This window comes from Scyliorhinus torazame, chromosome 5, assembly GCF_047496885.1.
Source record: "Scyliorhinus torazame isolate Kashiwa2021f chromosome 5, sScyTor2.1, whole genome shotgun sequence".
NCBI lineage: Eukaryota > Metazoa > Chordata > Chondrichthyes > Carcharhiniformes > Scyliorhinidae > Scyliorhinus > Scyliorhinus torazame.
This window is the reverse complement of record NC_092711.1, coordinates 101,158,948-101,186,147: the sequence shown is the minus strand read 5'-3', so window position 1 is coordinate 101,186,147 and position 27,200 is coordinate 101,158,948. Positions and strand designations below refer to the sequence as shown.

General features: G+C 45.4%; 1 protein-coding gene across 6 annotated transcripts; it reads right to left on the bottom strand.

Moving 5' to 3' along the window:
• Positions 1-1,270: 1,270 nt before the first annotated feature.
• LOC140419234 (uncharacterized) lies at positions 1,271-27,200 on the bottom strand. 6 transcript variants are annotated; one of them, XM_072503042.1, is made up of 4 exons: positions 27,127-27,188; positions 23,447-25,402; positions 1,999-3,618; positions 1,271-1,705 (listed from the first exon to the last, which is right to left on the bottom strand). In XM_072503042.1, the coding sequence occupies exon 2, from the start codon at positions 24,988-24,990 to the stop codon at positions 23,968-23,970; it is 1,023 nt and encodes a 340-aa protein (XP_072359143.1). In that variant the 5' UTR covers positions 24,991-25,402; positions 27,127-27,188; the 3' UTR covers positions 1,271-1,705; positions 1,999-3,618; positions 23,447-23,967. The 6 variants fall into 6 exon arrangements, 4 of the variants coding, with proteins under 4 accessions (XP_072359143.1, XP_072359141.1, XP_072359142.1 ...); XM_072503040.1 differs by having other exon boundaries at positions 1,271-3,618; XM_072503043.1 differs by lacking the exons at positions 1,271-1,705; positions 1,999-3,618 and adding an exon at positions 14,042-14,815.

The following is a 27,200-nucleotide window of genomic DNA, read 5'->3' as shown; positions in this document are numbered from 1 at the left end:
GGGCGGCGAATATAGCCATGATCAGGAGGTGGGTGAGGGTCGGCATGGCGCGTATGGAGGCACCAGTTTGGGTGCACTGATAACGCACCTCTGCCGTTCCCGCCGGCACGGCACTCCAGCCCTGTGGTGGTGGCAGCCCTGAGAGTCTGGGCGCAGTGGAAGAGGCATGTGGGAGCGGAGGGTGCATCGGTCTGGGCCCCAATCTGTAATAACCGCCGGTTTGCCTCGGGAAAGATGGACCGGGGGTTTCGGAGATGGCTGAGAGCAGGAATTGAGATGATGGGGGATATGTTTACAGAGGGGAACTTTCCTACCTTGAGGGAGCTGGAGGAGAAATTTGGATTGGCGAGGGGAAACAAATAAAGGTACCTGCAGGTGCGGGACGTCCTACCTAGGCAGGTCTCAACCTTCCCGCTCCGACCACCAAAGGGGATTCAGGACAGGGTAGTTTCCAGAGTGAGGGTGGGAGAAGTGAAGGTCTCCGACATCTATAAGGAGCTCATGGGGGTCAGAGAACATGCAGACCGAGGAGCTGAAGCGCAAATGGGAGGAGTTAGGAGGAGAGATAGAGGATGGTCTCTGGGCGGATGTATTGAGTAGAGTCAATGCAACCACAACATGTGCCAGGCTCAGCCTGAGACAGTGCAAGGTCGTTCACCATGCTCAAATGACAGTGGCCCGAATGAGGGTGTTCTTTGGTGTAGAAGACAGGTGTGCAAGGTGTGCGGGGGGTGGGGGCAGCGAACCATGTCCATATGTTCTGGACATGCCCAAAGCTCAGGGGATTCTGGCAGGAGTTTGCAGACGTCATGTCCAAAGCATTGAAAACAAGGATGGTGATGAGTCCAGAGGTGACGATTTTAGGGGTGTCGGAAGATCCGGGAATCCAGGAGGAGAAAGAGGCAGATGTTCTGGCCTTTGCTTACCTGGTAGCCCGGAGACGGATACTATTAGCTTGGAGGGACTCAAAGCCCCCGAAATTGGAGACCTGGCTATCGGACATGGCTAGCTTTCTCTGTCTGGAGAAAATCAAGTTTGCCTTGAGAGGGTCACTGTTAGGGTTCGCCCGGAGGTGGCAACCGTTCATCGACTTCTTTGCAGAAAATTAATCGTCAGCAGAAGGGGAAGTGGGGGGGGGGGGGGGTTAGTTTAGTTTAGAGTAGGGGGTTAATACAGGTGGGACCTGTAAGGGGGTAACAGACTTTATTTTGCACTGTGTTTATAGACTTATGTATATTGTTTATTTTGGCGTTGTTGTAAAACCAAAAAGTACCTCAATAAAATGTTTATTAAATAAAAAGTCTAAATCATTCATATATAACACACAAAGCATGGAATCTTGTCCTGAACAATCCAGAAATCCACTGGAAAGTCTTCCAGTCATTCCCCTTTGCTTCCTGCTGCTCCAGCTGATGACATTTCCAGCGTAATGGAAGTGCCCTGGTTTTCCCACATGGAACTGGATGTGCATTAGTTATTTCATCATTAACTGACTTAAGTAAATAAACATAAGATTCAAACAAATAGGGCCGTACAGTAACGCAGCAGTTAGCACTGCGGCCTCACGCCGTTGAAGTCCCAGGTTCGATCCCGGCTCTGGGTCACTCTCCGTGTGAAGTTTGCACATTCTCCCCGTGTTTGCGTGCGTTTCGTCCCCACACCCAAAGATGCGCAGGCGAGGTGGATTGGCCATGCTAAACTGTTCCTGAATTGGAAAAAATAAATTGGGTACTCTAAATTTATATCAAAAAAGAATAAAACAAATAAAAGATTCATCATGTCCTCGCCAATCAGTTTTTTCCATTATCCTGAAGTAACCTTATTTTTATAGGGAGTTAAGTGAAGTGTGTTCCCAACCCCTCGTTATCTAAATTTCCATTCACCATTTTTCTGTCCACCTGACCCAGTCCATGGCTTTCTCCCTCATCGTCTAAAACACATCAGCAACTTTTGTATAATCCTGGTGCATACATTTCAGTCTAAATCATTGATATATACCGGAAAACTGTGGAGCCCCACTGGAACAGATGTCCAGGCGTCATTCAGTCCTGAATGTGACCAACAGCAGCAACAACAGCTGAATCCGAACCCTGCTGTTGCCCAGTGAACTTGCTGATGTCTGTGCAGGTTGTTTGACTGAGTGAATCTCCTCCCACACACGGAGCAGTTAAACAGCCTCTCCCCAGTACCGCTCCCACATGTGGGCCACACGGTAGCACAGTGGTCCGCACTGTTGCTTCACAGCTCCAGGTTCCCAGGTTTGATTCCCGGCTTGGGTCACTGTCTGCGCGTTGCCCCAGTGTCTGCGTGGGTTTCCTCCGGGTGCTCCGGTTTCCCCCACTGTCCAAAGATATATGGATTTGCCATGCTAAATTGCCCTTAAGTTTCCAAAAAGGTGAGGTAGGGTTATGGGTTAGGTTGGAGGTATGGGCTTAAGTCGGGTGCTCTTTCCAAGGGCTGGTGCACTCGATGGGCCGAATGCCCTCCTTCTGCACTGTAAATTCTATGATTCTGTTTCAGTGTGAACTCGCTGGTGTTTCAGCAGATTCGGTTTACTTTTAAATCTTTTTTTAGTCGGAACATTTAAAAGGTCTCTGATCAGTGTGAACAACTTGGTGCCTAGTCAGGTTGGATGACTGAGTGAATTTCTTGTCACACACGGGGCAAGTGTACGGTCTCTGCCCAGTGTGAACTCGCTGGTGTTGCAGAAGGTTGGATGAACATGTGAATCCCTTCCCACACACAGAGCAGGTGAATGGCCTCTCCCCAGTGTGAGTGCGTTGATGTAACAGTAAATCCTTTCTGCTTTTAAAGTTCTTCTCGCAGTCAGCACATTTAAAAGGTCTCTGATCAGTATGAACAAGTTGGTGTCTCAGGAGGATTGATGACTGAGTGAATCCCTTGCCACACACTGAGCAGGTGAATGGCCTCTCCCCAGAGTGAGTGCGTTGGTGCAACAGTAAATTATTTCTGCTTTTAAAGCTCTTCTCACAGTCAGCACATTTAAACGGTCTCTGGTCAGTATGAACATGCTGGTGTGCGATGAGATTGGATGATTTAGAAAATCCCTTCCGACACACGGAGCAGGTGAATGGCCTTTCCCCAGTGTGAATACGTCGGTGAGTTTCCAATTCAGATGGGTAATTGAATCCCATCCCACAGTCCCCACATTTCCACGGTTTCTCCATGGTTATTGACAGGTTATCAGGTGTAGGTGGGATCCAGATTTGCCGTCACTATCAGATCAGCCGTGATGTTATTAAATGGTGGAACAGGCTCACGGAGCTGAATGTCCTATTGCTGCTTCTTGATTCCTATGGTGTGAATGTCCTTGTCTCTCCAACTTGGATCATCAGTTGAAGCCAGAGTACGGTTTCTCCTTGATGTAAATGCTGCAATTTGATTTCATGCTGTGTGATTGGTTAAAGCTCAGTTCCAGCTAACTGTGGAAAATTACTCAGATGTCTGTGTCTCGGTGCTTTTCCCAATCACAGTGATTTTTGAAATTTTTTCCGAAAGACAAAACAGACAAACATTTCTCCTTCCACGTTGAAAGGCCAGTCCTGATGAATCAAGTGACTGTCAGATCTCAACATGATGTTTGCATCTGCAAATATTCTGTAAAAGGAAATTACATTGAATTACTGTGAATATATAAGACACAAACAGTCCATTCTCTCACAGATTCTATCAATACTCGGCACACGTCTCAGACTGTCACACCGATCAAATCTCAGCCTTTCAGCTGATTTTCGATTCCATTTTCTCTCATGTGCTTGTCCCGTTTCCTTTTGAAAACATCTCAGCACTTTCCTCAGCTCATTTCCATGGTAATGTGTTGCACATTCTAAACCTCTGATGAATAAATTTGTCCGTATTGCCCTCTTGGATTTATTCGTAACTATCTTGTATTTATGACTTGTTGTTTATTGATGGTCCCTGGTTTTGGACTCTCTCACATCGCCCCTCTCCAAACTACTGATAATTTAAAAGATTTATAGGTCACTGCTTAATTTGTTGTTGTCGATAGAAAAAGGGCCCACTCCATTTAATCTTTCCTGAGAGCTGTAATCTCTCGTTACAAAAGCCATCACTGTCAGTCTAGGATAGAAATTCTGAACAGGCAATTCTAGTTTCTCTGGAACATTTTTTCCTCTCGTTCCCCCAAAGCTGTAAATCCCCGTCCCACACACTCTCCCTCCTCCCTGGGCTGAAATCCAAACCCATCTGCACCATTTTCTTCCTCCACTCCCAGTTTTCTCCCTCCCTCTCCTCTGCCTGGGTTCAGTTCTCCAGCTCCTGTCTGCAGACTGACAATAAAATCAATGGGTCTTATTGGGGTTTGGAGCCTCCAGCGGGTGTTTGCGAATCCTCCCCGCCCACCTGCCAGGGTTTCCTTCCTTGCCAGAGATCAGAGTCCTCATTGATTTGAGTAAAAAGTGGAAGCTCTTATTTCTTTTCCCCCTCCCCCATCCTCTGATGTGAACCATCCTCCAGTGTCTGAAGCAGGATGGTGCCCGTTAACCTGGGCCTGTTCCCGGGAGGGAGAAGCTCCGCAGCTGCAAACCATGGAGCTGACAATGATTGTGAAGGGTTTGCTCGAGCTCACAATGCCCGGGGACTGATTGACGGCGGGTTCGGACCAATAGGAAGAGGGGGCGGGGCTGGAGGACCGAACGAGAGCAGTTGGTCCTCCAACCAATCAGAGTGAATGGGAGGCCACTTGCGCCTGTCTCGGGGTAAAGTACAAGCAGCTTTCGCCGGTTCAACTGTTGTATCCGACCTTCGTCTCCGGGGCTTCGGGCTACACGGAGTGTTTATGAAGTCGCCCGACCCATGAACCGGCTCCATCCCTCCCTCATCACTCACCGAGCGGGATCTGATCAGTGGACGATTTCCACCCAACCGCGCGAATCCTGAGTTGTCATCGGCACTGCGCATGCTCCAATTCACGTGGTGACCGGGGCTCAGCCCCGCCCTCATTCACTCCGATGGGTGGGAGGATCCGCAGCAACTCGGTCCTCCAGGCCCACCCCTCTCTTCCTATTGGTCCTGAGCTGCCGTCAATCACTCCCTGGGCATTGTGAGCTGGAGCATGCGCAGTGCCGATGCTGGACTCGGCCGGGCGGTTTCACTGAAACCCGGTGGAGGCTTCAAACCCCAATAAGAAGTTTCTGGGCCCGGGTTTGCATCGAGCGGCGGGACAGCTGCGGCCTGTTCCCGGTGACAGGCCTGAGTTAACGGCCGCCGTCTTTATAGAGGCTGCAAACCCGCAGGGGGCAAAACATCAGAGATAGAGTTTGTTGTGAAACCAATGGGATGTAAAACAGGAGGTCAGGGTTACAGTCAACAACAACAACTTCTATTTATATAACACCTTTAACATCATAAATCATCCCAGTCAACTTCACAGGAACATTATAAAACAAAGTGAGACACCCAGACACAAAAGGAGGTCAAAGAGGTGAGTTTTACAAAGAGCCTGAAAGGAGGTAAGGGGAGGTGGAGATGGAGAGGTTTAGGGAGGGAATTCAGTGCTTGGGGCCGAGGGAACTTAAAACCATGGCGGAGTAATTAGAATCGGGGGTGTACAAGAGTCCAGGATCAGAACTGTACAGATATCTCAGGGGGTTGTGGAGCTGGAGGAGATGACAAGACACAGGGAGAGATGAGGCCATGGAGGGATTTGAAAACAAACTGAGAATTGACTGGGAGCAAATGCAAGTTCGGAGCACAGGGATCATAGGGGAAAGGAACTTGCTGTGAATTAAGACATGTGTAGCAGACTTTTGGATGGCTTTACTTTTACAAAGGTAGAATGTGGGAGAGCAGCCAGGTGTGTAATGGAATTGTCGAATCGGGAGGTGACGAAGGCTTGGCCGAGGTTTCAGCCCCAGGCGCACAAACACAGGAGAGAGGCTGGATAATGTAACGCAGGTGGTAACGGGCAGTCTTAGTGATAGCACAGACAGGAGTCCAAAGATGTGCAGGTTCGGTGGATTGGCCAATCTAAATTGCCTCAGTGTCCAACAAGGTTAGGTGGGGTTACTGGGTTATGGGATAGGGTGGATGTGTGGGCTCAGGTAGGCAGCCTTCAGGACATGCGACAATGCAGTATCGCCAAGCAGAAACTGATAGCCAAGTTCCGCACGCATGGGTACAGCCTCAACCGGGATCTTGGATTCATTCACCCCCCCCACCATCTGGCCTGGGCTTGCAAAATCCTACCAACTGTTCACGCTTGAGACAATTCACATATCTTTAATCTGTGATTATCCCTCTCTCCAGTTGCACCGTCTGAGCCTGTAAACATTTAATTACCTACAAAGACTCGCATTCAAAGTATCATCTTGCATCATTGAATTTGTCTATATATGTGTTTGCGGAACCCACCTCTTCATTCACCCGAGGAAGGAGCTGCGCTCTGAAAGCTAGTGATTCAACACAAACCTGTTGGACTTTAACCTGGTGTTGTAAGACTTCTTACTGTGCCCACCCCAGTCCAATGCCGGCATCTCCACATCTAGACTAGTAAAGCAGAGAATCAGGCTGAAGCTCTGTGGACCGGAGTTCCACATGGCAAATCAACTCAGCAACCCAATTCAAGGGCAATTCAGGATGGGTGTAAATGAATAATGAAAATGTCAATCATGTAACTTTTCCACACACGGAAATGAATGGGGTTTGATAATGTTTCTGTGCGGTTTTAAACCGAGGGCCTTTAAGCAAACATGATAATCACTACACTACAGAAACAGGGAACAGCGCTTAGTGCACTGAATAGTAAACAGTGCGTCCTTATTGCACTGAAGAACCTTCTATTGTGGGAGTACAATTTGACTGAAAATTAGGCAATTGGCGGAGAAATTGATCTGACATTAGAATCATAAAATGCCACAGCACATTAGAAAACCATTCACAACTAACACGTGTCAACTTTGACTGTGATTCCTGCCATTCTCCATCACAGTATTTTGCAGGGTATCATTTGGAACTTGGCGGGTGTAAGGTAATGCATTTGTTTAATTATTGAACAATAAATAACAATGATACAACTTATCTGCAAATTTAGATGAGTAACATCAATAATGTTTTGAATAATAATAATATGGGACATTTGGTGCGTGAGGGGAACGTGTTAACCAGTACACTAAAAAAACAGCTGATTGGCAATGAGCCTATTGTACTGGTGTTTTGACAATATGTTGTGTTATCTGTAAAAATGATAAAAGTCGAATAAAAATATAGATTGAAAAAGAGCAAATCGATTAGTCTCAATGTCCTCTCTTTCTGTGATCTTGAAGTTTTACCTATTCCAATTATTCTTCCAATTTGCTTTTGAAAAAGGGGTTTCTGCTGAATTCTTGCTCAGTTTGATTTAATGAGAACGTTCCCTTGGTCCAATGACCAGAAGATTTGGACATGAAGATGGAGTCGGTTATAAACAACAACAAAGACAAAGAAAATTACAGCACAGGAACAGGCCCTTCGTCCCTCCCAGCCTGCGCCGATCCAGATCCTTTATCTTAACCGGTCTTCTATTTTCCAAGGATCTACTTACCTCTGTTCCCCGCCCGTTCATAAAGCTGTCTAGATGCATCTTAAATGATACTATCGTGCCCGCCTCTACCACCTCCGCTGGCAAGGCATTCCAGGCACCAGGCACCCACCACCCTCTGCGTAAAAAACTTTCCACGCAAATCTCCCTTAAACTTTCCCCCTCTCACCTTGAAATCGTGACCCCTTGTAATTGACTCAATCAGGTCCCCCCTCAACCTCCATCTTCCAACAAAAACAATCCTAATCTACTCAACCTTTCTTCATAGCTAGCACCCTCCATACCAGACAACATCCTGGTGAACCTCCTCTGCACCCTCTCTAAAACATCCACACCCTTCTGGTAATGTGGCGACCATAACTGCACGCAGTATTCCAAATGTGGCCTAACCAAAGTCCTATACAACTGTAACATGACCTGCCGACTCTTGTACTCAATACCCCGTCCGATGAAGGCAAGCATGCTGTATGCCTTCTTGACCACTCTATCGACCTGTGTTGCCACCTTCAGGGTACAATGGATCTGAACTCCCAGATCTCTCTGTACATCAATTTTCCCCAGGACTCTTCCATTGACCGTATAGTCCGCTCTTGAATTAGATCTTCCAAAATGCATCACCTCACATTTGCCTGGATTGAACTCCATCTGCCATTTCTCTGCCCAACTCTCCAATCTATCTATATTTTGCTGTATTCTCTGACAGTCCTCCTTGCTTTCTGCAACTCCACCAATCTTAGTATCATCTGCAAACTTGCTAATCAGACCACTATACCTTTGTCCAGATAATTTATGTATGTCACAAACAACAGTGGTCCGAGCACGGATCCCTGTGGAACACCACTAGTCACCTTTCTCCATTTTGAGACACTCCCTTCCACCACTACTCTCTGACTCCTGTTGCCCAGCCAGTTCTTTATCCACCTAGCTAGTACACCCTGAATCCCATACGACTTCACTTTTTCCATCAACCTGCCATGGGAAACTTTATCAAACGCTTTACTGAAGTCCATGTATATGACATGGACAGCCCTTCCCTCATCAATTAACTTTGTCACTTCCTCAAAGAATTCTATTAGGTTTGTAAGACATGACCTTCCCTGCACAAAACCATGCTGCCTATCACCGAAAAGTCTATTTTCTTCCAAATGTGAACAGATCCTATCTCTCAGTATTTTCTCCAACAGTTTGCCTACCACTGACGTCAAGCTCACAGGTCTATAATTCCCTGGATTATCCCTGCTACCCTTCTTAAACAAAGGGACAACATTAGCAATTCTCCAGTCCTCCAGGACATCACCCATTCTCAAGGATGCTGCAGAGATATCTGTTAAGGCCCCAGCTATTTCGTCCCTCGCTTCCTTCAGTAACATGGGATAGATCCTATCTGGACCTGGGGACTTGTCCGCCTTAATGCCTTTTAGAATACCCCAAACTTCCCCCTTCCTTATGCTGACTTGATCTAGAGTATTTAAACATCCATCCCTAGCCTCAACATCCGCCATGTCCCTCTCCTTGGGAAATATCGATGCAAAGTACTCATTTAGAATCTCTCCCATTTCCTCTGACTCCACGCATAAATTCCCTCTTTTGTCTTTGAGTGGGCCAATCCTTTCTCTAGTTACCCTCTTGCTCCTTATATACAAATAAAAGGCTTTGGGATTTTCCTTAACCCTGTTAGCCAAAGATATTTCATGATCCCTTTTAGCCCTCTTTATTGCGCGTTTGAGATTTGTCCTACTTTCCCGATATTCCTCCAAAGCTTCATCAGTTTTAAGTCACCTAGATCTTATGTATGCTTCCTTTTTCATCTTAGCTAGTCTCACAATTCCACCCATCATCCATGGTTCCCTAATCTTGCCATTTCTATCCCTCATTTTCACAGGGACATGTCTGTCCTGCACTCTAATCAACCTTTCCTTATAAGACTCCCACATTTCAAATGTGGATTTACCCTTAAACAGCTGCTCCCAATCCACATTCCCTAGCTCCTGCCGAATTTTGTTATACTTGGCCTTTCCCCAATTTAGCACTCTTCCTTTAGGACCACTCTCGTCTTTCTCCATGAGTATTCTAAAACTTACGGAATTGTGATCGCTAATCCCAAAGTAATCACCGACTGAAACTTCAACCACCTGTCCGGGATCATTCCCCAATACCAGGTCCAGTATGGCCCCTTTCCGAGTTGGACTATTTACATACTGCTCTAAAAAACTCTCCTGGATGCTCCTTACAAAGTCTGCTCCATCTACGCCTCCAACACTACATGAGTCCCATTCAATGTTGGGGAAGTTAAAATCTCCCATCACGACCACCCTATTGCTCCTACATTTTTCTATAATCGGACTACATATTTGTACCTCTACTTCACGCTCGCTTTTGGGAGGCCTGTAGTAAAGTCCCAACAATGTTACTGCACCCTTCCTATTTCTTAGCTCTACCCATATTGCCTCAGTGCTCGAATCCTCCAACGTGCCCTCCTTAATCACAGCTGTGATATCATCTCTGACCAGTAATGCAACTCCACCCCTTTTACCTCCCTCTCTATCCCTCCTGAAGCATCTATACCCTGGGATATTTAGTTGCCAGTCTTGCCCTTCCCTCAACCAAGTCTCAGTAATACCAATAACATTTACGATATAAACATTATGTAATCATGCAATTGGTTTCATATTGCATTTACAAAAGTGGATTTTTCTGCTAAAGCATCTTGTTATTATTTCTGAGTTGATAACAGAATCTAATTACATTTCATCTACATCCTGTTTACAGAGTCTGTCTATTAGAGAGGGATTTGTGAAGCTTAGCAAAGCCTTCTCGAGATCACTTTGCTGAAGTAGTTTACTTTATTAGATTTCAAATGAATTATGAAATGTAGAAATGTCCGTCCAGCAAATATTTCCTCTCATTCTTATGTTCTTTCAAAAACATCAAACAATTTTACTCAGTATTTGTTCCATTACTCAAAACTTGATATTATTTGATATTTATGTCCTCATCTGAAATTGAGACTCTCTGAAATATACAACCTTGAATTGCAAACATGACTGACAAAGAAAATAAATCGAGTCACTGGGTAATATAAGTTCTGTTGAGTTCATTTGAGATTGGCCACGTCAGTTTTTAAACACAATCAAATATCTTCACAGGTAGGAGATTAAAGAATGATAAGTTTATGATATTTGACCCTCTTTGTTCTGGGTATGAAACATTCCGCAGCCTAAATCCCGTTCATGTTCATGAAAGGAGGGGTGACAGCAAATCCACACTGAGCCTGGATTTCCTCATTTCCCTGAGTGGCTTTTCCTGTTTCTCTACCACAAAGCCCGATTTTCAAAAAGGTGTTTTAGTTAAATCTCTATTTCCTCTAATTCAGTTAGAGTATCATTTGTCTCTGTCTGTATGAGTACACATTATTAGATATGTTTCAGATGGTGATTAAAAATGTTAATCTACATCCATAAATCCATTAAATTCTCTAGTGGACTGAACAAACTGAGAATATCCGAACTGTGTCAAAATAGGATCATCTTTTTCTGATCTTTGCTTCTTCAATATTCACTACCCCGACATCTCTGAATGATGTTTTACGCCGAGGAGGCCAAATATATATCTAATATATGGGATTCAGATGACATGCAGAAACAAACACGTTATCCAAACTTCCTCAAACTAAGCGAGAAGTATTCAATGTTCCTGCCCAGTTTTGAACAGAGGACCTTTCACGAGTTAGACGAACATGATAACACTACACTACAGAAACAGGCAGCAGCGGAGCAGCCAATGGACCTGTGCTATGTTCAACTGCAGGGTCTTGCTGCAGCTTCTGATGGTTGGGCTGAGAGGCCATGTCACTTATTACTCTCCTCTACCTTCCCCACATGTTTATTTCTGGCAACTTATTTTCATTTCTTCCATCGATCTGTTTTTCCCCCACCATTGTCCCCCCTTCGACAATCTGCCCCCTGTTCCTAGTCTTCCTTTCACTCACTGCTTACTTTTATTCTGACGTTAAGATCCTAATCTCTTAACGTGCCACTATCAGCACTGTTCTTCGCCGTTATTACCCCCATTTACATTCCCTTTTTCTTTCTGTCCAAGTCATGTTAGTCATTCTCCACCTATCGCTGGCGCTCTATCCAGCCCCACATCTCCATGAACCCCCTGCCCTCCCGCCCCATCCACTGTCCACCCACAATAGTCTAAATCTGACCCTATTTGCAGTTCTCCAGCTTTGACAAAGAGTCATCCAGACTCAAAACGTCAGTTGCCATCAGACCTGCTGAGATTGTCCAGTATTTTCTGTTTTTGTTTCCGATTGAAGCATCCGCAGTAAGTTGCATTTGTTACAATTAGACATGATAGAGACAGTTATTATGTTCATCTGCATCTGTAAAGACATTAAATTCTGTTGTAGTTGAACAAACTGCTAATATTGGAACTGTGTCAAAGCAGGAAAATCTATCATCTCACTGCTTCTTGAAAATGCAGCACTTCAGACTTTGCTGAAGCAACTTTTGTGGCTGATGTGAGACTAAATCTCCTATTCCTCTCACATACGAGATTCAGGTAATATTCAGGGACAAACGGATGTTGTGGAAAGTTTTCCTCAGACTAAATGAGAAGCATTTAATGCTTCTGCCAGTTTCAAACCGGGGATCTTTCACGTGTTAGGTGATTGTGATAACCCCTACTCTACAGAGCTGGCTGCACAGGACCCAATGGACCTGTGCAACGTTCAACTGCACAGTCTTGCTGCAGCTTTCAATGGGCAGCACATGTGGCTAGCACTGTGGCTTCACAGCACCAGAGTCCCAGGTTCGATTCCCTGCTGGGTCACTATCTGTGCGGAGAATGCACGTTTTCCCCGTGTGTGCGTGGGTTTGCTCCCGGTGCTCCGGATTCCTCCCACAGTCCAAAGATGTGCAGGTTAGGTGGATTGGCCATGATAAATTGCCCTTAATGTCCACAAAGGTTAGGAGGGGTTATTGGGTTATGGGATAGGGTGGAAGTGAGGGCTTAACTGGGTCGGTGCAGCCTCGATGGGTCGAATGGCCTTCTTCTGCACTGTATGTTCTATGTTCTAATGGTTCAGCTGAGAGGCCGTGTCACTGATTACATGAAGACAACTGTTTCTTTAAAACAGATGTCTCAACTTGTAAGACCGTAAGATATAAAACTGATATTGAACTTCAGCATTTGTTCAGTAAATATCTAATGGAATAATGCTCTCTGTTCAATCATTAATGCATCATTCTTATGTTCCTACAGAAACCTTCCCCCAATTTTACTCAATATTTGTTTCATTATTCAATGTTGAACCTCAGATATTTATTTGTTATATGACTTCATTTTGAATTGAATAGCTCTCGAGTCTTCACCCTAAATAACTCTGAAATATACACCATTGAATTGAACACATTACTGACCAAGAAAAGAAAGTGCGTCACTGGGTAAAAGAAATCCCATGAATCTTTGTTAAGATTGACCCCAGGCAGCTTTTAAACAAAGTCAAATATCGTTAAATGGAAGAGAATTGAAAATTATGTGTTGCATATATTTGACCCCCCTGTGTTTTGCTGTGAAACATTCTGCAGCCTAAATACCGTTCATGTATAAGAAAGGAGGGGTGACAGCAAATCCGCACTGAGCCTGGATTTCCTCATCTCCCTGAGTGGCTTTTCCTGTCTATCATTAAAGGCCGAATTTTTCAAAAAAGTGGTTCAGTTAAATCTCTGTCATTTCCTCGAATTAAGTTACAGTATCGTTTGTGTCTGTCTACATGAGCATACATTACAAGTAGATATGTTTTGTACAGTGATTAAAATATTAATCTACGTCTACAAAGCCGTTAAATTCTTTTGTGAACTGAACAAACTGCCAAGATCCGCACTTTGTTTTTTCATGTATGGAACGATCTGTCTGGACTGTACGCAGAACAATACTTTTCACTTTACCTCGGTACACGTGACAATAAATCAAACCAATCAAAGAGACAGTTTGTTACTCGTCTTCAAATTGAACAATGAGTCTTCTTTAAAATTATTAATTCATGGGAGGTGGGCGTCACTGGCTGGGCCAGCATTTACTGCTCATTCCAATTGCCCTTGAACTGCGTGTCTTGTGAGGCTATTTCAGAGGGCACTTACAAATCAACCACAACATTGCTGTGGATCTGGAGTCATGTGTAGGCCAGGCCACATAAGGAGAGCAGATTTCTTGAAGGATATTAGTGAACCAGATGAGTTTTCACAACAATCAAGAGTGTTATCATTAGACTTTTAATTTGAGACTTTTAATCAATTTCAGCATCTGTCATAGGCAGATTCGATCCCAGAACCCTAGAGCATTAACCAGAGTCTCTGGATTATTCACCCAGTAACAATACCATTACTCCAATGCCTAGCCCACATATTCTTGGCAGAATATGATGTCTCGTGTTGTGTTCTGTGATCTTGTCTTGCAATGATTCTACAGAACTGCTGGTGAATTAGCCAGAACGATGATTTATTGATGTACACGTGGTAAGGTAACGATCAGAATGCTATACAGACTAAGTTATCACAGAGTTACATTAGACTCTCTTGGAACTACCCTGATGTGCGACTGGCCTCGTGTATGCCTGACAACCTTCTGCTGGTAGCCGGATGTCACCTGACTGATGCCCGACGCCAACTACTGGTGGGAGGTCACACTGCTGAGTACATGTAATATTATATACAGGCTTATCACCACACCTCGTAACTTCTCAAAATTATAGAGTAATTAATTTTTTCAAACAAATTCTGATAGCTCTGCAGTTTCTGGAAACATTTTGGTTGATCGTGTTATTTTTTAAAATAAAGATCTAGTCTTTGCAATATAATTACCCAATACACCAATTCACGAATCATAATCAATGTTCACTACTGAATAAACTTCAATTTAATTGTTGTTTTTTGCGATGAAATCAATACATAGTTAATATAGAAAAGGTACAGAAGGTGAAATGGCTGCAGAAAGGCATATGTTAGAGGTATAAAAGGGCTTCCTTGACCTTATTACTAAGACCAGTGAATACACAATGAAAATAACAATTTACGGGCAGCAAAGCTGCGCAATGGTTAGCACTGCTGCCTCATGGCGCAGATGTTCTAGGTTCGATCCCGACCTTGGGTCACTGCCATGTGGAGTTTGCACATTCTTCCCGTGGTTTTGTTGGTTTCACCCCCACAACCCAAAGATGTGCAGGGTAGGTGGATTGGCCACGCTAAATTGTTCCTTAATGTGAAAAAATCAATTGGGTACTCTTTAAAAAAAAAAAATTAATAATGAAAATAACAATTTCAAAACTAAATGTGATTACACAAGTACGTGCTTAGTTTCCTACATTACAACAGTGAATATATTTCAAAAGTACTCCATTGGCTTTAAAACACTTTAGGAGGTCCAGTGGTAGTGAGAGGTTTTATAGAAATGTACTTTTGTTCTAATTGTCTGCAAACAAGGATATATTACACTTGGTGGCCTCACCAACTATTGATAAAGTCTTAATTTTGTGCAATAACCACGTCATTGACACCATTTTGAATACTCTGTGAACCTCCAGATACACCATATGCATAATTATTAGTTGTAAAACACAGCGGGTTGTTGTGATTTGGAATGCACTGTCTATAAACGGTGCCAGAATTTCATTGGACCGTAACTTCCAAAAGGGAATTTGGTACATTCTGAAAAAGAGAACAAAACAGTTGAACTCTGGGATTAAATGGGTCGCTGTCCAAAGAGCTGGCACAGGAGAAATGGGCCAAATAGACTCCTCTGTGCTCCAGGAGCCTTGTGTACATGTAAAGGGAGTGGGAACAACCTGGAACCTACTGCCTAGGAGGGTAGGAGATGCAGAAATGAGGGAAGGATTTCAATAGGAAATTGGACAGGCACTGAGAGAAATAAACCCACAGGGATTTAGGGAACGAACGGGGCAATGGACAGACTGGCTTCCTCCACAGGGAGCCGACAGGGTCCCAAAGGGCTGAATGGCCCCATTCCCCACCCTCCAGATGCTGTGATCTCAGGAGAGAAATTCAGCTGCTCCAGTCACTCCAACTCACTGGAGTCCCTCATCTTTGGTGCCATTCTCGTAAATGTTCTCGACACTGTCTCTAAGAACTTCACATCTTTCCTAAAGTGTGAGGCCCATATATAGGGTTCCATTCCAGAGGGATAGAATTGAAAAGTATGGAGGAAATGTTCAACTTGTTTAAAATGATGGTTCGAATACACTAGGAGCTCTGTCAACATTGATGATCTCCATTTAGAAAAAGGAAATAGAGGCACTGGATAAGGTGCAACAAAGATTCATAATATACAGAACTGAGAGCATTTAACACTCAGGAAAGGCTGGGGCTGCTTTTCTCTGGAAAAGAGAAGACTGATGGGTGACCTGATGGAAGTCTTTCAGATTATGAAGGGATTCAATAATCCAATAGGAATTTCAATAGAAACCTCTTTACCCAGCGAGTGGTGAGAATGTGGAACTCACTCCCACAGCGAGTGGTTGAGATGAACAGCATGAATCCATTGAATGTGAAGCTAGATACATACATGAGGGAGAAAGGAACAGAAGGAGATGCTGATGGGTGGGGGGGGGGGGGGGGGGGGGGGGGGGGAAGAGAGAGAGAGAGAGAGAGAGAGAGAATTATAGAGGGGTGGGTGGAGGATCATGTGGAGCATAAATACTGACACAGACCATGGCTACCCTCAGCCGGTATGGGAATTTAACCTGTGCCGTTTGTGTCACTCAGCACGAACCAGCCATCCAGCCAACTGAGCTAACCGATCCCCGTATAAATCTGTAATAATTCCATAAATATTAATGATATTTCTGTCTCACACCATACTATTTAATGTAGTTTCCCAGTGCACCTCAGACAACTTGCCCCTCATACCCTAATAATTTTCTTCTGTGAGAAGCACCAAGATAAATTAAACAAAAGAACCATGTAAGCACCACAGCCCATCTTCATGGCAATGTGGCATGATTTTGGGGGTTTCCAAACAGAAATGGTAATGAAACATCTTCTAACCTCCAAACACCTTTTCACTCTTTGATCCTTGTGAAATGTGAAACCAGATATTCGCAAGAAGGCTCAGAGTGAATCAGACCACTGGAAACGAAGCCATGAGACCAGCCAGTTCAGCAGAAAGAAACTCTCTGACCATCCCCATTGACCAACAGAATGAACAAATGCAGTCCTGGATGTAATTGAGAACAGAAACAATAACAGCAGAATCCAATCCCTGTAATCAGACAGGGCGTTGGAGGGATACAAGATAGCCAGGAGGGAACTGAAGAAAGGGATTAGGAGAGCTAAGAGGGCATGAACAATCTTTGGCGGGTCGGATCAAGGAAAAACCCAAGGCCTTATACGCATATGTGAGAAATATGAGAATGACTAGAGCGAGGGTATGTCCGATCAAGGACAGTAGCGGGAGATTGTGTATTGAATCTGAAGAGATAGGAGAGGTCTCGAACAAGTACTTTTCTTCTGTATTTACAAATGAGAGGGGCCATTTTGTTGGAGAGGACAGTGTGAAACAGACTGGTAAGCTCGAGGAAATACTTGTTAGGAAGGAAGATGTGTTGGGCATTTTGAAAAACTTGAGGATAGACAAGTCCCCCTGGGGGGCCTGACGGGATATATCCAAGGATTCTATGGGAAGCAAGAGATGAAATTGCAGAGCCGTTGGCAATGATCTTTTCGTCCTCACTGTCAACAGGGGTGGTACCAGGGGATTGGAGAGTGGCGAATGTCGTGCCCCTGTTCAAAAAAGGGACTAGGGATAACCCTGGGAATTACAGGCCAGTTAGTCTTACTTCGGTGGTAGGCAAAGTAATGGAAAGGGTACTGAAGAACAGGATTTCTGAGCATCTGGAAAGACACTTCTTGATTAGGGATCGTCAGCACGGAGTTGTGAGGGGTAGGTCTTGCCTTACAAGTCTTATTGAATTCTTTGAGGAGGTGACCAAGCATATGGATGAAGGTAAAGCAGTGGGTGTAGTGTACATGGATTTTAGTAAGGCATTTGATAAGGTTCCCTATGGTAGGCTTCTGCAGAAAGTAAGGAAGCATGGGATAGTGGGAAATTTGGCCAGTTGGACAACGAACTGGCTAACCGACAGAAGTCAGAGAGTGGTGGCGGATGGCAAATATTCAGCCTGGATCCCAGTTACCAGTGGCGTACCGCAGGGATCAGTTCTGGGTCCTCTGCTGTTTGTGATTTTCATTAATGACTTGGACGAGGGAGTTGAAGGGTGGGTCAGTAAATTTGCAGACGATACGAAGATTGGTGGAGTTGTGGATAGTGAGGAGGGCTGTTGTCGGCTGCAAAAGACATAGATAGGATGCAGAGCTGTGCTGAGAAGTGGCAGGTGAAGTTTAACCCTGAAAAGTGTGATTTTGGAAGGACAAATATGAATGCGGAATACAGGGTTAACGGTAGAGTTCTTGGCAATGTGGAGGAGCAGAGAGATCTTGGGGTCTATGTTCATACATCTTTGAAAGTTGCCACTCAAGTGGATAGAGCTGTGAAGAAGGCCTATGGGGTGTGGCGTTCATTAACAAAGGGATTGAATTTAAGAGCCGTGAGGTGATGATGCAGCTGTACAAAACTTTGATAAGGCCACATTTGGAGTACGGTGTACAGTTCTGGTTGCCTCCTTTTAGGAAGGATGTGGAAGCTTTGGAAAAGGTGCAAAGGAGATTTACCAGGATGTTGCCTGGAATGGAGAGTAGGTCTTACGAGGAAAGGTTGAGGGTGCCAGGGCGTTTCTCATTAGAATGGAGAAGGATGAGGGGCGACTTGATTGAGGTTTATAAGATGATCAGGGGAATAGATAGAGTAGAGTCAGAGACTTTTTCCCCGGGTGGAACAAACCATTACAAAGGGACATAATTTAAGATGAATGGTGGAAAAATAGGAGGGATGTCAGAGGTAGGTTCTTTACCCAGAGTAGTGGGGGCATGGAATGCACTGCCTGTGGAAGTAGTTGAGTCGGAAACATTAGGGACCTTCAAGCAGCTATTGGATAGGTACATGGATTACGGTAAAATGATAGTGTAGATTTTTTTTGTTCTTAAGGGCAGCACGGTAGCATTGTGGATAGCACAATTGCTTCACAGCTCCAGGGTCCCAGGTTCGATTCCGGCTTGGGTCACTGTCTGTGTGAGTCTGCACATCCTCCCCGTGTGTGCGTGGGTTTCCTCCGGGTGCTCCGGTTTCCTCCCACAGTCCAAAGATGTGCAGGTTAGGTGGATTGGCCATGATAAATTACCCTTAGTGTCCAAAATCGCCCTTAGTGTTGGGTGGAGGTGTTGACCTTGGGTGCGGGCTCTTTCCAAGAGCTGGTGCAGACTCAATAGGCCGAGTGGCCTCCTTCTGCACTGTAAATTCAATGACAATCTAGGATTAATCTAGGACACAGGTTCGGCACAACATCGTGGGCCGAAGGGCCTGTTCGGTGCTGTATTTTTCTATGTTCTATGTTCTAATCAGTCGTGAACTTGCTGGTGTCTCAGGAAGTGCGATGAATTACAAAATCCCTTCGCACATTGAGAGCAGGTGAACGGCCTCTCCCCAGTATGAACTCCCTGGTGTGATTGCAGACGGCATAACCGAGTGAATCACGCAAATAGAGGTAAACATCTTTGAGTTATGGGGGTGACACCCACGCAGACACTTGGAGAACGTGTCTCCACACGGACAGTGACCTGGGGCCAGGATTGAACACTGGTCCTCAGCTCTGTGGGACCGCAGTGCTACCCACTGCGTCACCTTACGATTTAGATGAGGGAACAATATGCAATATCTCCAAATTTGCAGATGACACAAGTTGCTTGAGCTGTGAGGAGGTTGCAGAGATCCTTCAGTGTGATTTGCACAAGTTGAGTGAGTGGGAAAGTGAATGGCAGATACAGTATAATTTGGAGAAATGTGAGGTTATCCAGTTTTGTAGCAAAACGAGAAGGCAGGCTATTATCTGAATTGTCATAAATTAGGAGAGGGCAATGTGCAACGAGTCCTGGGTATGTTGGTACCCAGTCACTGAAGGAAAGCGTGCAGCTACAGCAGGCGGTAAAGAAGGCAAATGATGTGTGAGCCTTCATTGCGAGCGGATTATCTTGCTGTCATTATACAGGGCCTTGGCGAGGCCATACCTTGAATATTGTATGCAGTTTTGATCTCCTTATCTTGAAGAAGGATGTTCTTGCTCTAGAGGGAGTGCAGCGAAGGTTTACCAGACTGATTCCTGGGATGGTGGGACTGACGTATGAGAGATTGACTCAGTTAGGATTGTATTCGCTGGAGTTCAGAATAACGGGGGGGACCTCATAGAAACCTATAATATTCTAACAGGACTTGACAGGGTAGCTGCAGGAAAGATTTTCCCGATGGTGGGAGTGTACAGAACCAGAGGTCGCAGTCTGAGGATACGGGGTAGACCATTTAGGCAGAGATGAGTAATTTCTTCATCAGAGAGTGGTGAGCCTGTGGAATTTGTTACCACAGAAAATAGTTGAGGCCAATACATTGTATGTTTTCAGGAATCAGGAAACAGTTAGATATGGCACTTAGAGCGAAGGGAATCAAAGGATATGGAGGGGAAAGCGGGATTAGGCTACTGAGTTGGATGATAAGCCATGATCATAATGAATGGCGGAGCAGGCGCGAAGGGCCAAATGGTCTCTTCCTGCTCCTATTTTCTATGTTTCTATGTAATCCCTTCCCACACTAAGAGCAGGTGAATGGCTTCTCCCCAGTGTGAACTCGCTGGTGTGTATGCAGGTTAAGTTGGCACCCCTGATGATGGAGATATTTGAGGTGGCGAGAGGGAAGGGGATGTTACCACAAACCTTGGGGCAGGCATCGGTTTCCCTGTTGCTTAAAAACGATAAGGATCCGATGGAATGTGGGTTGTTTAGGCCCATATCACTTTTAAACGTGAACGCAAAGGTATTAGCGAAGGTACTGGCAGGTAGGCAGGAGGAGTGCCTCCTGAAGGTGATAGGTGAAGATCAGACGGGGTTTGTGAGAGTGAAGCAGCTCTTTTCAAAAGTTAAGAGGGTATTCAACGTGGTTAGGGCACTGGTGGAGGGGAAGGAAACAGGTGGTTGTGGCAGTGGACGCCGAGAAAGCATTTGACCGAGTAGAACGGGGGCACTTGTTAGCAGTTCTGGAGCAGTTTGGGATTGGTCCACGATTTGTGGACTGGGTAAAGCTACTGTATAAGGAGCCGGAGCCAGTGTCCGCACAAAAAACATCAGCTCGAGAGATGTTTCTCTCCATTGTGGGACTAGGCAGGGATGTCCTATGTCCCCTCCTGCTGTTTGCACTTGCGATTGAAATGAAATGAAAATCGCTTATTGTCACAAGTTGACTTCAATGAAGTTACTGTGAAAAGCCCCTAGTCGCCACATTCCGGCGCCTGTTCGGGGAGGCTGGTACGGGCAAATCACCATTGGCCATCGCGTTAAGAGGTTTGGGGGTATGGAAAGGGATAGTGCGGGGGGAGTGAATAGAGCACAGGGTGCCCTTGTATGCCGATGACTTATTATATGTGTCGGAACCGAGTGTGTCAAGAGGGGGAATATAGGAGCTGCTTCAGTGTTTGGGTCTTTCTCGGGGTACAAATTAGATCTAGACAAGAGTGAGTATTTTGTGGTGTTTCGGCCAGGGGTGTGGGGCTGCCATTCCGTAGGGCAGGGGTTCACTATAGATATCAGGGTGTGCAGGTTGCTCGGGATTGGAGGGAGGGGGGGGGGGGTCACTGGAGGGTTGGTTAAAATGAACATGTTGCCGCGATTTCGGTTTATTTTCCAATGCCTGCTGATTTTCCTGCCAAAAGTGTTTTTGGAGAATTTTAAGGAATAATTTCCTACAAGTGGAAACATCTTCTCCATGTCCACTCTACCCAGGCCTCGCAGTATCCTGTAGGTTTTAATAAGATACCCCCATATCGTTCTAAACTCCAACGAGTACAGACCCAGAGCTGTATAGAACCTTAGTTAGGCCACACTTGGAGTATAGTGTTCAATTCTGGTCGCCACACTACCAGAAGGATGTGGAGGCTTTAGAGAGGGTGCAGAAGAGATTTACCAGAATGTTGCCTGGTATGGAGGGCATAAGCTATGAGGAGCGATTGAATAAACTCGGTTTGTTCTCACTGGAACGAAGGAGGTTGAGGGGCGACCTGATAGAGGTATACAAAATTATGAGGGGCATAGACAGAGTGGATAGTCAGAGGCTTTTCCCCAGGGTAGAGGGGTCAATTACTAGGGGGCATAGGTTTAAGGTGAGAGGGGCAAAGTTTAGAGTAGATGTACGAGGCAAGTTTTTTACGCAGAGGGTAGTGGGTGCCTGGAACTCACTACCGGAGGAGGTAGTGGAGGCAGGGACGATAGGGACATTTAAGGGGCATCTTGACAAATATATGAATAGGATGGGAATAGAAGGATACGGACCCAGGAAGTGTAGAAGATTGTAGTTTAGTCGGGCAGTATGGTCGGCACGGGCTTGGAGGGCCGAAGGGCCTGTTCCTGTGCTGTACATTTCTTTGTTCTTTGTTCTTTGTTCTCAACCGTTCCTCATACAACAAGCTCTTCATTCCAGGGATCATTCTTGTAAACCTCCTCTGGACCCTTTCCAAGGCCAACACATCCTTCCTTAGATACGGGGCCCAAAACTGCTCTCAATACTCCAAATGGGGTCTGATCAGAGCGTGATATAGCCTCAGAAGTACATCCCTGCTCTTGTATTCTAGCTCACTCGACCTGAATACATTGCATTTGCCTTCCTAACTGCCGACTGAACCTGCACATTAAACTTCTTTTAAAATTTGGAGTACCCAATTAATTTTTTCCAATTAAGGGGAAGTTTAGCGTGGCCAATCCACCTACCCTGCACATTTTTGGGTTGTGGGGGCGAAACCCACGCAAACACGGGCAGAATGTGCAAACTCCACACGGACAGTGACCCAGAGCCGGGATCGAACCTGGGACCTCGGCGCTGTGAGGCTACAGTGCACCTGCACGTTAACCTGAAGAAAGTCTTGAACAAGGACTCCCAAGTCCCTTTGTGCTTGTGATTTCCTCAGCATTTTCCCATTTAGAAAACAGTCTATGCCTCCATTTCGCCTTCCAAAGTCCATTACCTCACATTTTTCCACATTGTATTCCATCTGCCACTTCTTTGCCCACTCTCCTAGCCTTGCTCAGCATTGCTTCTTTTTCTAATCACTTTAAATGAATGACCTCGGTTTATAATTTTGCCCTAAATATGACTTGCTAGATCAAACATTTATTGCAGATCCTTAGTTATAATGTGGTCAAGTGTCTTTCCATTTGAGAACTGCTCAATAAAGTTATTAGAATTATTTGTAGCTAGGGCAGCACGTGGAGCAGTGGTTAGCAGTGGGACTACATGGCTGAGGACCCAGGTTGGAATCCTGCCCCTGGGTCACTGTCTGTGTGGAGTTTGCACATTCTCCCCATGTCTGCATGGGTTTCACCCCCACATCAAAGATGTGCAGGTTAGGTGGATTGGCCAGGCTAAATTGCCCCTTAATTGGAAAACATAATAATATTAATTGGGTATTCTGAATTTATTTTTTAAAAAAGGATTATTTGTAGCTTCCCCACCAATCAGTTTTTTCCATTATCCTGAAGTGACCGTATTTTTATCAGGAGTTAACTGAAGTGTGTTCCTAACCTCTCATTATCTAAATTTCCATTTACCATTTTTCTGTCCATCTGACCCAGTCGATGGCTTTCTCCCTCATTGTCTAAAACACATGAGAACATTTTGTATAATCGTGGTGCATACATTTAAGTCTAAATCATTGATATATACCGGAAACTGTGGAGCCCCACTGGAACAGACGTCCAGGCATCATTCAATCCTCGATGTGACTAACAGCAGCAACAACAGCTGAATTCAAACCCTGCTCTTGTCTGTGAACTTGCTGATGTCTGAGCAGGTTGTTTGACTGAGCGAATCTCCTCCCACGCACGGAGCTGTTAAAAAGCCTCTGCCCAGTATCGCTCCCATGTTTGGGCCACACGGTAGCAGTCATTAGCACTGTTGCTTAACAGCTCCAGGGTCCCAGGATTGATTCCCGGCTTGGTTCACTGTCTATGCGGAGTTTGCACATTCTCCCCGTGTCTGCGTGGGTTTCCTCCAGGTGCTCCGGTTTCCTCCCACAGGCCAAAAATGTGTAGATTAGGTGGATTGGCCATGCTAAATTGCCCTTAGTGTCCAAAAAGGTTAGGTGGGGTTATGGGTTAGGTTGGAGGTATGGGCTTAAGTAAGGTGCTCTTTCCAAGGGCCGGTGCACTCGATGGGCCGAATGCCCTCCTTCTGCACTGTAAATTCTATGATTCTGTTTCCGTGTGAACTCGCTGGTGTTTCAGCAGATTCGGTTTACTTTTAAATCTCTTTTCACAGTCGGAACATTTAAAAGGTCTCTGATCAGTGTGAACAACTTGGTGTCTAATAAGGTGGGATGACTGAGTGAATTTCACGTTACACACAGTACAAGTGTACGGTCTCTGTCCAGTGTGAACTCGCTGGTGGATCAGAAGGTTGGATGAACATGTGAATCTCTTCTCACACATGGAGCAGGTGAACGGCCTTTCCCCAGTGTGAGTGCGTTGATGTATCAGTAAATCCTTTCTGCTTTTAAAGCTCTTCTGACAGTCAGCACATTTAAACGGTCTCTGGTCAGAGTGGACCTGATGGTGATACCGGAGGTTTGATAAAGCATTAAATCCCTTCCCACACATGGAACAGGTGAATGGCCTCTCCCCAGTGTGAGTGCGTTGATGTGTCAATAAATCCTTTCTGCTTTTAAAGCTCTTTTCACAGTCAGCACATTTAAACGGTCTCTGGTCAGTATGAACAAGTTGGTGTGCCAGGAGGTGTGATGACAGAGTGAATTCCTTCCCACACATGGAGCAGGTGAACGGCCTCTCCCCAGTGTGAATATGTCGATGTCTCAGTAAATCCTTTCTGCTTTTAAAGTTCTTCTCACAGTCAGAACATTTAAACGGTCTCTGATCAGAGTGGACCTGATGGTGAGTCCGGAGGTATGATAAAGCATTAAATCCCTTCCCACACACGGAGCAGATGAACAGCCATTCCCCAGTGTGAGTGCGTTTGTGTGTCAGTAAATTACTTCTGCTTTTAAAGCTCTTCTCACAATCTGCACATTTAAACGGTCTCTGGTCACTGTGAACATGCTGGTGTGTGATGAGGTGTGATAACTGAGTGAATCCCTTCCGACACACGGAGCAGGTGAATGGCCTTTCCCCAGTGTGAATACGTCGATGAGTTTCCAATTCAGATGGGTAATTGAATCCCATCCCACAGTCCCCACATTTCCACGGTTTCTCCATGGTTATCGACAAGTTATCAGGTGCAGGTGGGATGCAGATTTGGGGTCACTATCTGATCAGCCGTGATGTTATTAAATGGCTAAATGTCCAATTGCTGCTTCTTGATTCCTTTGGTGCGAATGTTCTTATGTCTCTCCAAGTTGGATCATCAGTTGAAGCCCGAGTCCGGTGTCTCCCTCATGTAAATGCTGACATTTCTTTTCATGCTGTGTGATTGGTTGAAACTCAGTTCCAGCTAACTGTGGAAAATTACATAGATGTCTGTGTCTTGGTGCTTTTCCAATCAGTGATTTGTAATTTTTTTCCCGAAAGACAAAACAGACAAACATTTCTCCTTCCACGTTGAAAGGCCGGTCCTGATGAATCAAGTGACTCTGTCAGATCTCAACATGATGTTTGCACCTGTATTATTCTGTAAAAGGAGGTTACGTTGAATTATTGTGAATATGTAAGACACAAACAGGCCATTCTGTCACAGATTCTGCTGCTGTCCATACTCTGCACACATCTGTCACACCTATCAAATCTCAGCCTTTCAGCTGATTTTCGATTCCATTTTCTCTCATGTGCTTGTCCCGTTTCCTTTTGAAAACATCTCAGCATTTTCCTCAACTCCTTTCCATGGTAATGAGTTGCACATTCTGAACCTGTGATAAATAATTTTGTCCGTATTGTCCCCTTGGATTTATTCGTAACTATCTTGTATTTATGACTTGTTGTGTATTGATGGTCCCTGGTTTTGGACTCTCTCACATCGCCCCTCTCTAAACTACTGATAATTGAAAAAATTTCTATCAGGTCACTGCTTAATTTGTTGTTTTTGATAGAAAAAATGCCCCACTCCATTTAATCTTTCCTGAGAGCTGCAATCTCTCATTTTACAAAAGTCATCACTGTCAATGCAGGATAGAAATTGCAAAGAAACAAACCTTTCTGTTGGGTTGAGTTTGTTGTGTGCATACTCTCCAATTCTAACCCCCTGTAAAAGTTTACAAAAGCCATCACTGCCAGTCAAGGATAGAACGGGCAGCACGGTAGCACAGTTGCTTCACAGCTACAGGGTCCCAGGTTCGATTCCCCACTGGGTCACTGTCTGTGCAGAGCTTGCACGTTCTCCCTGTGTCTGCATGGGTTTCCTCTGGGTGCTCCGGTTTCCTCCCACAGTCCAAAGATGTGTGGGTTAGGTGGATTGGCCATGATAAATTGCCCTTAGTGTCCAAGAAATGTTAAGTGGGGTTACTGGGATAGGGTAGATACGTGGGCTTCAGTAGGAAGCTCTGTGTAAGTGCCGGTGCAGACTTGATGGGCCGAATGGCAACCTTCTTCACTGTAAATGCTATGTTAAATTCTGAAGAGACAATTCTAGTTTATCTGGTACATTTTTTCCTCAAAGCTGTAAATCCCCATCCCACACACTCCCTCCTCCCTGAGCTGAAAACCAAACCCATCTCACCACTTCTTTCCTCCACTCCCAGTTTTCTCCCTCCCTCTCCTCTGCCTGGGTTCAGTTCTCCAGCTCCTGTCTGCAGACTGACAATAAAATCAATGGGTTCTTATTGGGGGTTTGGGGCCTCCAGCGGGTGTTTGTGAATCCTCCCCGCCCACCTGCCAGGGTTTCCTTCCTTGCCAGAGATCAGAGTCCTCATTGATTTGAGTGCGAAGTGGAAGCTCTTATTTATTATCCCTCCCTCCCCCATCCTCTGATGTGAACCATCCTCCAGTGTCTGAAGCAGGATGGTGCCCGTTAACCTGGGCCTGTTCCCGGGAGGGAGAAGCTCCGCAACTGCAAACCAGGGAGCTGACAATGATTGTGAAGGAGTTGCTCCAGCTCACAATGCCCGGGGATTGACGGCAGGTTCGGGCCAATAAGAAGAAGGGGCGGGGCTGGAGGACGAACGAGAGCGGCTGGTCCTCCAACCAAACAGAGTGAATGGGAGGCGGAGCAAACGCCGGGGCTCTCGCCCTCCGCATGCGCCCGGCCGCACACTTCGCCCACTCGGGCCTGTCTCCGGGAAAAGCCCGAGCAGCTTTCGCCGGCTGAACTGCCGTATCCGACCTTCGTATTTGGGGCCAACATGGAGTGTTTATGAAGTTTCCCCATCCGTTCATCGCCTCCATTCCTCCCTCTTGACTTACCGGGCGCGATGTGAGGAGTTCCACCCAACCGCTTCAGTCCTGAGCTATAATCGGCACTGCGCATGCTCCAGATC